Below are 12903 nucleotides of genomic sequence, written 5' to 3' on the forward strand. Positions count from 1 at the left end.
CGAGCTTTGGAACCAGCAACTTCCCATTTCAGAACAATCCTCAAACAAAAACAAGCTACGGACGGAATAGGCACTGTGCCCAGCCTGATCGCTGACGGGTCTTCGCCCCCCCCCCACCCCCGCTAGGAATTCTGTATTTTGTCTTTTTTGGATGCTGCTTTCTCCGTTTGTATTTGAGGCTAACGTTATATTTACTGGATAGTCTGTAATTTCTGAATAGCTGAAAAATTAGCATATTAACGATATCAGTAGCTCTGGAAAGGGGGGAGAGAGGACTGTTGCCTGCCATTTGGTAATTGAAATTTGATGGGTAAACTAATTACGCCATTATTAACAAATAAATTACATATTAATTCCACCTAATGTTGATCTTTGAAGTAAATACTGATGCTTTGCTTGTAGTGTGTACTTTCCCTTTCCTTTTCCCCGAGTAACAGGCACACCTGGATCCTTTACTTTGCAGCCTGGATTAAAGCAGTGCAAACTAGCATAGTCACCAGGCTAAAAAGACTTTCATATTGGCATGCAAAGCAAGGATTTTTCAGCTGGTGCACCTTAGTTGATTTTTCAAAGAGCAGTATAAACAGCTTTCTCATAACCGAGTCTGGATTGCAGACAAGGAAACTTATAGCCTAAGCCTGGAGACACTTCAAAAGGAATGTCAATTCTATCTTCATTTACATCGGCTACTCATATGAGTTACTAAATGCTGGAATATATCCATTTGATGGATAGTCATTTAATGCTTAGCCACATAAAACCTATTATATGGGACTAATCTTTAAACTAATTTAGGAAAAGAGGTTAAAAAAGGGATCATGTTAGCTTTCCAACTGGAATCACCCTGAAGTGGTACAAAGAGGTTTTCCACATTGTATGTGTGTCTCTGAAGAGTGCTGTCCATCGACATGGGCACCCTGAAATTTTTCTAAATGAAATCTGAGCCACAGACAGAAATCAACGCAGAGTATAATCTTTAGACATCCTCTCTGGAATTGGGTTGGGGCGGGGGCGGTGGTGGGGGGAAACCGAGCCTGTGATACAGTTACCTAAACCAGTATTTCTCGACAGCGAGAAAAAAATAATATATACATATATACTATTTTATATGAACAATATATACATACATAATGCAATTTACAAAACGTGGCTTTCTAAGCTTCAAGGGGAGAAAAAAAACATGACAAGGAAATTTCACCCTCATGTCATCAGCCCTTGAGTACTAGGGTCTTACCTACATCTGTTTAATATTATTTACAGACACTAAAACACAAAATTCATGTTGTTTAGCCTCAGAACCTTCTACGGAGTTTCTATTGTAAAGTATTAACGAGGCACAGGCACTGTTTTGTATATGGTTAACCTAAACGAGTTAACTGTGGCTGTGTTTCATGTGGCTCTATTACTTTAGGAAGATGGGCTTATACAGAATTCCCCAAGGCCTGTAACTTGTCTTTGTGGTTCCTATCATAAACACAAACGGAGCCAGGACCACCAAGTGTTATCTCACACACCGACATTTTGACATTTTACTGCAAGATTTATGGCTGTAATAAACAATCTCAGTACCTTTTCTGATCCTTCCACAATCTCTCTTTGCAAGCCATAGCATCATTCCATTGAATCAAATCATCTTTTGAAAAACGTTTAAAAACCCCCCAAAGCCTCTTGCCTTTACCTAAGATCCAACACACGAAAGTAAAGCCAGGAAGAGACAAACTCAATTAATAAATAAACCGATGTTTACCAGCAGCATCTCGCCCGAGAAAAGATGGGATGCCCTGAAACCGAGCAGAGAGAGAGCGTGCTAATCTTCGCACACCAACTGGCTCCAGTCCCTAGCAGGGTGAAAGCGTTATCCTTTTCTTGGGAAACTGGTGAGCGCATTTGCTCATTTCCACGTGCAGAGATAACATATATTCCCAACAAAAGCTTTCTTAAAATCCCATTAAGTGAAATAACTTTTCATCATGTCCTCGAATCCCAGATGGAAAAGGAGAGCGAAGAGAGTCTAAGGGAGAGGGAGGGCAAGAGGGAGGCAGTGTTTGCAGCCTAGTTTGAATCTGATTTGAATCATTTTGAATATATTTGGAACAGCCTTCCCTCTTGAATGCAACCCTGTCCCAAGTTTCAAAGTGACCGAACAGTGACACCGTGTGCATTTTGTTTCTTATTAATCTTACACATTGACAGTCTTTGTTAAATCACAAGGCGCGCTCTTCACTAGCCGACATTTTCATATTTGTTAGACGCGCTGACCTGAAGTTCACCTCGGCCTTGGACTTTGCGCTTCTAAAAGGTCTATACAGTGTCTTTTAGAGAGCAGGGTGCTTTGCCCAGGTCATTCCTTCTCAGGGAAAACCAAGGGGGAAAAGCAAAGGAAATGTAAACGTTATGGAATGTATTGACTGTATTTGTCCTTTGTTCTTTAGAGCGAGAGTTCTCCAGACTGTTCTCTGTCTGAGGCAAGTCTCTGGAGCGCACACGGGAATAGCTGAATTTCAAAATGCCTGATGGTGGCATTTGAGGGCTTCCCGGACACCTATGCTAGGCATATGATTTTAGAGAAGCAGTACTTTATCAGCCATGCCACCAATTAATTGTTTAGGGGCAGTTTTCTTGTTGTAGTGTATAATAGTGAACACAACCCACACATAAGGATTGATGTTTGTATCCGGATTTAACATGAATTTCATGTGTGGATTGTGTGAGGGACCTAAAGAGAAAAATCCTCCAAATAAAAAAAGTAGGTATCCTCAATGCAGTAACTTCTGCAGGTACTTTTTTTTTTTTTTTAACTTTAAAAACTGGCTAAGGGGTGTCTATGTTTATTGAAGTTGACATGTTTCTAAGGAGTGGCACGCTTTTAACCAATAATTCAGTAACAAGGTTTTCTTGAAAAGACACATAATTGTCTTGGTGAGTAATAGAGGGGGTTTCAGTTTTCTTCATTTCGCTAGCCCAGATGTGGTAAAGTGTTCACTGCTATAACAGCAATCACCACGGTTGTTTCCTTCTATTTTCATCTGGCACACCCCCATTTGGCTTCAAGCTCTTGGCCAGAGTAAAAACTTTACACATTGCACAGTGGAAGCAATCTGATTACTTCCATGAAGGCAGTGCTTAGGAAATATTTACTTTACCACTAAATGTACCTGGCACCAACAAATCCAATCAACCAGAATGTATTGGGATGATCTTAAATATCCCTGCAAGAGTCCACATTCTGAGTGGCTGAATTAACTCATTTCTAAAGTTAAAAACACAGAACAAAATTTCACCTTTCTCTTCTGTTTTCCTACTCTGATTACTCAAAGATCAATACATAGGAAAGGACAACATGTCCCCCCACCCCCAGAAAACAGATTCTAATGGCACCAACTTGTACAGCTGATATAGGAGCATGAAAAATAAAATATTGTTTAGTTCTCCAGTTGCAACTCACACATGAGGCATGGTTCCAGTTGGCTTCCTTAACACACTATTCCCTTTCTTTTCTACTCTCCCACCCTTCCTTCTTTCCCCTTAGCTTTATTCCAAATGTATTTTTAAAGCGTCTTTTCTGGAGAATAGAATCCCTCATGGTGGTCTTAGCGAAGTGGTTTGGCTTTTGTGGATTCCCATTTTCCTGTTCAAATGGCATGCTTTTTTCAGCTTAGTTATCCGCTACTTCCAGACTGTAGCATTTGTCTTACGTTGGAGTTAGGGTTACCAACAAACAGAAGCAAAAATTTCCAACAACAGGAAAATTTTCATGGTACCAATAAGAGTTTTCTCGCTGCTGGAAGAATCCTGCCCCTTCTGGAGCATTCCCACTTCCTTCCCTCCCTTCCCAGCTCTGAGAACTCTTTGCATTTAGTGGGTGGAGGTTTCAGAAAGACCATTCTGCTTTTGAAAATGGCAAAGAACACATTTTGGGAGAAGCGCCTGTGCTTGCCCCTTGTTCTCACACACTTTGGGGGATCATTACATGTATGAGAAAGAAAAAGAAACCGTCCAATCTAAAGAACAATTTTCAAATAAAGGAAGCGTCCTGCCCGGTTCTCTTGCCGCTGAAGATATGATGAAACCTCGAAAACTATATATTGTTTCTTAAATGTCTACCGATGAGTTTTGAGCTTTTTAATTTTGTGACAAACCCACAGACTCCTGGTTCTCCAACATCTAAGGTGTTGGTGTTTTAGTAATCTGTGCCTATTTACCTGCTGCTATTCCCTCCGAATGGGAGCGATAATTCAAGATGAAATACAGCATGTATTACTCTTGAAAAGAGGAATTTTCTCTCCTTTCCTCCGTAATTGAGGTCATTCAACCACCAGGGTTCACCTGGAGTCCATACCATGATACACGCGTCACTCCGAGCCATTTTATCTTTTGTGCTGATAGTCAAGATCGCAGCTCTAACATTGACATCAAACTCCGTCTGGGCAGATGACTAAGAGTGCTGCACAACATAAACTTTTGACCCTCAACTTTCTGACCTGCAGTTGCAACGCACTAACCACAAAGATACACAAAGCTATGCCTCTTCTTTCAGGGGGAAGGGGCCCCCAAGGAATCTCAGGGACACCCTGCTTCTGGCACTGCCTTTTGGATTAAGAGGGTGGATTGGATAGTTTTGGGTGTTTGTGACTCTATTTCCTGTCAAATCAGCCTCCTTCCTACCTCTTTTTGTCAGCACTTAAAGAAGAGTGAGATTATTTTTTAAAAATCACTCATCGCATTTAACAGGGAAAATTTGGATAAGGACAGTGGAACCTCAAAAAAAAGTGAAGGAAAAAAAGAAGACAGGGAGAAAGCAGGCAGCGGGGGTTGGAGACATTTTTCCCCCTTTATTTAAAAATAAAGACGCAGTCCTAATTGTTGGGAGAGCTGGCCCAGGCAAGCGAGTTGACTGTGAACTTGTACTAAAGCGTGCTCTGCTGGCGATTCCTAGGGTGTGCAGATTTATCTTCTCTGCATTTACTTAACCCGGCAGTGAACTGCACGGGCGTCATTTGTTAGGCGATGACAGACTTCACCTCCAGCAAGGGCTGCTTCACAAAATCGCAATAATTACCCAATAACCTTCATAACAAATATTATTATTGAAAATACCAGTTTGTGGGGAGGGGACCTAGTGGAAGAAGGACAGCTTTCTTTGTGAAAAACACCAAACAAAACAGACCTAGGCAGATCCAGTTCTGGGGTTTAGAATGGCCAGGACTGTGGTTCCCCTCTCCTAGGTGGGTGGGACCCTAGACCGACCCCCTCAACCTTGTATGGAAGCCCTGTTACAGTTTTGTCATTGACTAGAAAGAAATTTTGCCTTAGAAGCCAAAAAGGGATGGAGCCCACAACATTCTGCACTCTCCATGGTGGGCAAACCTCAGACAGACTCCCAAGCTAAGGCAGGGGAAGACGCTTCGAAGGGCATCTTTTAAGCTAAAGGGATTGTCTTCCTCTTTAATAGCCCATCTTTCAGGATGTAATTTGCTCTCCCCTCACTAATTGTTTGGATATAATACTCTTCACATCTCAACAAATGAACATGACTCTGTTTCTGGTAGAAAATTCTGTCTTGCTCTCCCAGAGCCGCCAACAATGAAGCAGGGGAATGAGCTGGAGAAAAGGAATCTCGGCATAATGTTGTGAAATTAGACCATGGAAACCCTAACAAACCCCTAAGTAAGTGTGACCAGAAGCTTCCTATTATATTTATAGTTCAGGAAATATTGTCTCTTCAGCTTGTAGAAACAAACGAGGCCCTGCACATACTGGACACCTTCTCCTTTTACAAGATGAGGAGCACAGACACTTCTGCCACCGGCTGAGGCTGGATGTCTTCATAAAGCCCTTAATGACAGAGATTTTTTTTTCCCTCTAAGTAAGTTCCTCTGCAAAAACAACACCAAAGAATGCACAAGAAGAAATAACTTCTCTACAAAATGAGCAGATAACCAGCCATCCTTTTTACTATGCTTCCTATGAAAATAGGAAGAAAAGAAATTCTCCAATCATGCTCACACAGGTCTGACTGGATGCTGTATTTTTTAAAAAGTCATTTAACTCCTTGTGAGTGAACCTGCTCTCCTAAGAACTCTGAAGTTTTATGAAGATTACAAGAGACAGAAATAAGCAAGCTGACAATATTTATAGCCTGTATTTTTTTAAATACATGGGAAAGATTCTCTGTATTGGGTAATGCTGGATATGGGTCCAACAGCCTTTCTGCCCATTCCCACACCCCGGGTGGGATGTGGCCACGGAGGTGGTGTGGACACTTCCTCCGGGCAAGTTACTCAAATGAACCTGCCAGAAGCCCTATCACTCTTTTTTTTTTCTGCTACTAATTTTAGTCACCAAGAAATCACTCAAGCAAGATCACCAAATGAGTAACTAAAATAAAACCTTAACCCAATATTTTCCAGTAAAGAACTCAAAAGTCAGAGCAGCAAAACAAAGACTCTAGAATTCTCACAGACACACAAAATGACAAAAGAGAACCCAAATAGAGTTTATATTCTGGTTCCCAGTAAGATGCCAACACATCTTCCTGAGTGCTGAAATATTAGTACTTTAATAGGTCACACAAGATGACTTCAGAGATTTGCCTCGCCACTACTTCAGAGAAGTAGGACTTGTGGGAGGGTTTTGATTTTTCATAAAACTTCCCAGGTCTGTTTTTTGAACCTCTGACTTTGGGGACAACTGTTGGACTTCTGTTGGGTATAAGTGGCCTCTGCACAATAAAGTTTGTTGAAATTCCAAAACTATACTTTTTTTTTTCATTTTAAGCACTTAGTAAAAATATCTTTACCAATTAGCACTTGCAGGAAAACTATCCAACTCCTAAGGAGAAAAGCATCTGGAGACAGAGGATCTTTTTTTTTGGGGGGGGGGGTTCATTTCTGAGTTGGAGAATTTGGCTTAATTATTCAGAGGGGGTAGGGGAAATCTGCTAGGTCCCTTGTGGGTACCCATCCAGATAAAGACCCTTGGAGAGGCCACAGCATCCCCAGTCACTTTGCCTCTGAAGATCTTATATGAGGATTTGGGGACAAAGAGGGTGGTGGCTGAGGCCAAGTTAGAATTGTACCCAGGAAAAATTTATTTCACCTTACTTCACTGTTGGTGCAATATTGGGAACTGTTTTGGAAATCATAGATTATGTAAATTTCCTGGGATCAAACAGAATGAGCAGCTAACAAAAGAAAGGCGGAAATCTCCTACTGACAAACGACCAATTTCTTCCCTAAACTATCCTTTATGACGTGTCAGGAAAAACAACCTAATGGCTCTGGGGACTTTTAAGTTGGGCATTGAAGACACCTCCACTTCCCCCCCAAACTTTAGGGCACAGTTTGGAAGGCAGAATCTTTCTGTGTGTTGAGGGGGAGTAAATTTATCTAATCTTTAGTGTTACCTAGGGGGAAATCCCTAAATGGCCTTTTGAGTGTCCTGTGCGTGTGTGCACGTCCTAATTCTACAAAGGAGGAGAGGAAAAGGAAAGAAGAGAGGGAGAAGAAAGGGAAGGCGGAAGAAAAGAAAGCGCTTTAACTCCTTTCATTTAGCCTGGGGATTCAAAGACTAAAGTTAAATCCGGCCATAAAGTTTATTGCTTCAGACTCACAGGCGGGTGAGAACAGTCCCACCGAAATAAAAAGACCGTGCAGGGAAACAAGGTTCAGGGCCTGGTCCCGGGTGCAGGGGAGGGGGTGGTGAGCCCTCCGCCCCCCCACCCCCCACTCCTCGCCCCAGGTGGGGGACCCGCAGTCCCCAGAGCCCTGGGCTCGGCCTGGCAACCCAGGCGCCCAGCCTGGAGGTGCTGCCGGAGCCTCGCCGGGCCTCTGTCACCCTCCGGCTCTCTCCCGAGCCAGCCTGAAACTCGGCCCCGAAGGCAGCCGCCTCAATTCAGGGCTGCCAGATGACCCCGGCCCGCGAAGACATATTGCCACAGCCCCACAAGGAATCCCGCCAGACTCGGCCTCGGCCCTGCCCGGGCCTTTCTTTCCAACTCCAAGCACTCTCGGCGCAGCGCGGCCCTCGGCGCCCGCGGCCCTCGGCGCCCCACTGTCTCCCAGCCCCCACCCTAGGGCTCGGCGACCCCCGACGAGCCAGCCCCGCCAGCCCCGGAATGGGGGGCGGCGGCCTGGCCGAGTCTGCACGCACAGGGCCCATTCGCACACAAAAATCATCTTTTGCGCGCCGGCGAGAGCAGCGGAAGTCATTAACATTCGCGGTGGTGCAGCAATTAAAGTCAGGCCTGGGGACGCGGCGGCCACCGGCGCTTTCACCGGGTGCCTCCGCAGAGCTGCTCCTGGCGCTGCTACTGTGGGCAGAGGAGAAGTTGGCTCTGCCCTTTTGAATTCAGAGGCAACCTCAGAGTCATTGAACCAGAGAGAGAGAGAGAGAGAGAGAGAAGAGAGGGAGATGGAGGAAGAAAGTTTTCAGAGTACAAATAAACTTGAAAGCGCTTAGGAGGCGAGCTTACCTTAACTCGGAGGGAGCCATTTTTCAGAGAGTTTTGAGAACTTGTGGTTTGGACACTTCTTGACCTAAAATTGACAATTTGAATGACCAGGCGGCACACGTAGCCTGCAAAAGAGTCAAATGGAGTCCAGCGTCAGTGAGATTATATGTTATGTGGTATATAATGTTGGATGTCAACTCCCCAAAACCATAAAACTTACTTTAATGGCCCCACGTGACGTTTTATAGCCAGTGAGCCGATCTGTCTGTGCTATGGATGATTTTACGATCTAATTCATAGACAAAACCCTATTCATTTGGCACCCAAATGTCATATAGCCGGAACTGGGGCTTATAAAGTTTACTGTTTTATAACTTTTAAAAGGAAAGACGGCATCAGTGTAAGCAGTCGGTAAATGTGCAAATCTCTAGTTGCGCTTTAGCTGCTCTGAGGAGTTTCCCAATCGAGCTAGGATGGGGTAAGTACCTTCCATTTGTAGCAAATTAATTGTAGCAAAAGAAGCCAACTGGGCTCAGGGTAAGGAATGGGAAGGGGTGCCTGGGTGGGTTAAGGGGCAGAGGGTTTCGAAGCCACGACGGGGCGCAGCAGCCTCTTCAGCAAGTGAAGGCCTAGGATGACCTTAGCAAAGAGGCAGCATCTGTGTGGGCCCTGAGGGCTGCTAACAAAGCCCAGTGCTTTTGCTCCTTCTTTCTCTCTTTTCCTTTTTTTTTTCTTTTTTTTTGGTACCCAGTAAGTTCACTTGGTTTCCTCAGAGATGGGCAGGTTGGACTCAGGCTTTGGAACCACCTACATACAGCTTTTCCACCTTCTGCCCTGCACTCTGATGGGTCAGAGTTAGGGAGGTGGCGGGTCAGGATGTTAGTTAGTCTGAGGTCTCCTAGCACAGGCAGGCTGCTCAGGTAGCCTCAGACTCACTGCCTCCCAGCACTGGACAGACAGAAGAGCAGAAAGAGCCGCTTGCTATTTTGGCACAAACCAGACCAAGAGAACTTACAATAGAAAGTTTATTTTTTTGTTTCCAGTCAGTATTTTTTTCCTTAAAAACAAATACAAAAAAAAAAAAAAAAAGCTGATCACAGTTTGCTTAAACAGCCAGACTCGGACAATATTTGTAACTTTGTTCACAAAAACATACATCACTGAAGCTGCGCTTAGGAGAGCCACTTCCAGAGTTCGTGCAAAGGGTCCTACAAAGGCACGCAGGGACACACCGCTCGGAGTCACAGTTTTCGTCACAGAGTCACTAGTCACTACACGTCAAACAAGTTAAGTTGTGTCTCATCAAGTCACCTCTACAACAGCATTAATTACACAAGGAATATAGGTAGTTTGAATAAAAATATCTTTAACAGCTTGGAGCTATTGAGACAGGAATACTTCCACTCACATGCACAGTTAAACAACTGGAGTGCAACACACAACATTGGCACTAAACGAGGTTGAAGGGGGACTTTTTTGTGTGTTTTTTTTCTCTTTTTTGTTATAGTTACTTCAAGTAACACAGCTTGCTTCATATAAATAAGTTAAAACATCTATTTTTTTTTTTCAAGACAAAGCCATTCAGGACAAAGAGATGAACAGAAAGCAGATCTACTTATACAGGCGCTATAATGGCAATAAACAGGCTCATGATTAAAAGATGAATTAGGGCAACGAGAACAGGGCTTCTTCACAGAAGGAACACAAGGGAGTTTCAGAAAGTCACCTTAGTACTGACACTACGCGGGATCCGCTAATACTGCTCAGTACTTTAAACGCTCAAATACTCAGGGGCGGAAGGCCCCTCCCGCCGCCGCCATGCTCATGCTTTTCAGCTTATTATCCTTTTTCCATTTCATTCTCCGGTTTTGGAACCAGATTTTAATTTGTCTCTCGGAGAGGCAAAGAGCATGTGCTATTTCAATCCTTCTTCGGCGGGTCAGGTAGCGGTTGAAGTGGAACTCCTTCTCCAGCTCCAGAGTCTGGTAGCGCGTGTAGGCCGTCCGGGCTCTCTTGCCTTCCGGGCCGCCTATGTTGTCTGCAACAGAAAAGTCAGCGATTTAGCCACCAACTCCGCAGCCCCCGGGTGCCCAAGTCGAGCTGGGGTCCTGAGCAGGGAGCGGGGGAGAAACGCTCAACAAGTCCTCCCTGCTCGCCGGCCCACCCCTCCCGAATTTCCTTCCCTCTTCCTTTCTAGAGAGAACACAATACAGTTTGGACTCTGGGAACAATCGGCCCATCTGAGGCTGGAGCCGCGTCCCGGAGGATCGCCCGGCTTCCCTTCACCCCTCTCCTGCCCTCTGGCCCTGCCCCTGGCGTCCCGAGGCGGGGCACAGCCCTCCCAGGCAGCCCACCTCTCAGAAACCCACGGAAGCAAGGCCCTTTCCTGAGCGCCCAAGTGGCCTCCAGGTCACCCTCCCCTAAAGTTCCAGCCCCGCGAGCCGCCTTCTGTTCCAGCCTGCACGCTTGGGGCGCCTGCTTTCTTTTTCTTCCCCTTTCTGCTGTCCCTTCTGCTCCCAAACTTCAGAATCCCGCCGGCTCTCGCCTCGATTATTCCCCCCCCCCCACCAAGCCCCTTTTCGGGGACTCTAATTAGTAACGCTGTTTCCCCAGCGTAGCCCTCCTCATAAATTATCCGCCCTGACAAGCCCAATTCACGGCCCCTACTGCCATCCTCTACCTCTCTGCGCCCTGCTCGGCTGGCCTGACCCGGGAGCGCGTTCCGAGGCGCTGGGGTTCGATATGGGATTTTTCCTCCCCACCCCCCCGTTTCAACATCTAAACTTGCCTGGCCAGCGGCCCTTCTCCCCCACCCCCATGCCTCCCCATCTGCGAGCTTTGGGCGCTGCAGAGAAGAGAAGGTGAAAGGAGGAAGGCAGGGGAAGGGAGCGGCGGGGAGAGACTCCACAGGGCTGGGAGAGGCGAGACCAGGAGACAGACGGGAAGAGAGGGCGGCAAAGAAGAGAGGGGGACCGAGAGCCGCGCCCCCGCGGCCGCGTGGATTTAGGAAAAGGCTGGCTTTACCATGACTTATGTGCAGCTTGCGCATCCAGGGGTAGATCTGGGGTTGGGCGGGCGGCGCCGGGCTCGGCTCGCTCTGCGCGCTCGCCTGCTCGCTGCTGGCGGGGGCGTCCTCCTCGGCTCCGGACGCCGTGCCAACCCCCTCTCTGCTGCTGATGTGGGTGCTGCCGGCGTTGGCCGAGGCGCCGCTGGAGTTGCCCAGGGAGTTTTTCCCGCCGTGGTGGCTGTCGCTGCCGGGCGAGGGGGCCACGGCGGAGCAGGGCAGCGGGTCGGGCGGAGGCGAGTGCGTGGACGTGGCCGGCTGGCTGTACCTGGGCTCGGCGGGCGCCGCGCTGGCGCCGGCCGCGTAGCTGCGGGCGCGCTCCCCGGAGCCAAAGTGGCCGGAGCCTGAGCGGCCGACGCTGAGATCCATGCCATTGTAGCCGTAGCCGTACCTGCCGGAGTGCATGCTCGCCGAGTCCCTGAATTGCTCGCTCACGGAACTATGATCTCCATAATTATGCAACTGGTAGTCCGGGCCATTTGGATAGCGACCGCAAAATGAGTTTACAAAATAAGAGCTCATTTGTTTTTTGATATGTGTGCTTGATTTGTGGCTCGCGGTCGTTTGTGCGTCTATAGCACCCTTGCACAATTTATGATGAATTATGGAAATGACTGGGACATGTACTTGGTTCCCTCCTACGTAGGCACCCAAATATGGGGTACGACTTCGAATCACGTGCTTTTGTTGTCCAGTCGTAAATCCTGCCTGATGACCTCTAGAGGTAAACTCGTGCACTAATGGGGGAGTTGGGTGGAGGCGAGAGGGGTGGCGCGCGCGCCGCAGGCGCGTGCCCGCCACCCGCCGCCGCCGTTCAGTCGGACTCGAGCGCCACCCGCTGGAGGCAGGGCGCATCGCTCCGCTTCCGACCCAGGGCTGCAAGGGCCGGGGTCGAATTGAGGTTACAGCCCATTATGGCAAAATTATTGCATTTCCCTCGCAGTTCCATTAGGATGTACCAATTGTGAGGCCGTCAGCTGCCGATCGCGCGCCCGGCGAGGATGCAGAGGATTGGGGGGAGATGGTGACTTGGATTTTATTTACAACAACTTTATTTCCCCGCTGTGCAGCCCCTCTTATTTTTGTGTCGAGGTTGGGGTCGGTTCTGCCCGTCGTGCCGGCAGCTCTGAAATTTGAAAATACAGATATCACCTTCGGGGAAGGGGGGAGGCCATTTAGCCAATTGGAGAAATAAATCCTGCCCGCAGCAGCAGCTACAATTACGGCTCTGTTTTTCTGTGAGTGCATGAGGGACAGTGTCCCTGCCGCTCTTAAATGACAGGCGTCTATTAAAGATAGCTTTTGTGTAGTGTTTCTCCGAGGCGAGGTCAAATTCCATACACTTTTATAACCGGAGTCGATTTTTCTTTCGTGTAAATATGGTTTT

At 47.0% G+C, this 12903-nt stretch overlaps 2 protein-coding genes across 3 annotated transcripts in view; both read right to left on the bottom strand.

Annotated features, from left to right (window-relative positions):
• The window catches only part of HOXA3 (homeobox A3), a 34104-nt gene extending 24517 nt beyond the window's left edge, over window positions 1-9587 (bottom strand). For both annotated transcript variants that reach the window (XM_041727551.1, XM_041727545.1), the window contains exon 1: window positions 8474-9587. The gene's annotated coding sequence lies outside the window, so the exon portion shown is untranslated. The remainder of the gene's footprint in view (window positions 1-8473) is intronic.
• Window positions 9588-9730: 143 nt separating this feature from the next.
• Window positions 9731-12371, bottom strand: HOXA5 (homeobox A5). The gene is made up of 2 exons (XM_041727556.1): window positions 11477-12371; window positions 9731-10490 (listed from the first exon to the last, which is right to left on the bottom strand). The coding sequence occupies exons 1-2, from the start codon at window positions 12369-12371 to the stop codon at window positions 10240-10242; spliced, it is 1146 nt and encodes a 381-aa protein (XP_041583490.1). The 3' UTR covers window positions 9731-10239.
• Between the last annotated feature and the right edge of the window lie 532 nt (window positions 12372-12903).

This window comes from Vulpes lagopus, chromosome 13 (genome assembly GCF_018345385.1).
Source record: "Vulpes lagopus strain Blue_001 chromosome 13, ASM1834538v1, whole genome shotgun sequence".
Taxonomy (NCBI): Eukaryota; Metazoa; Chordata; class Mammalia; order Carnivora; family Canidae; genus Vulpes; species Vulpes lagopus.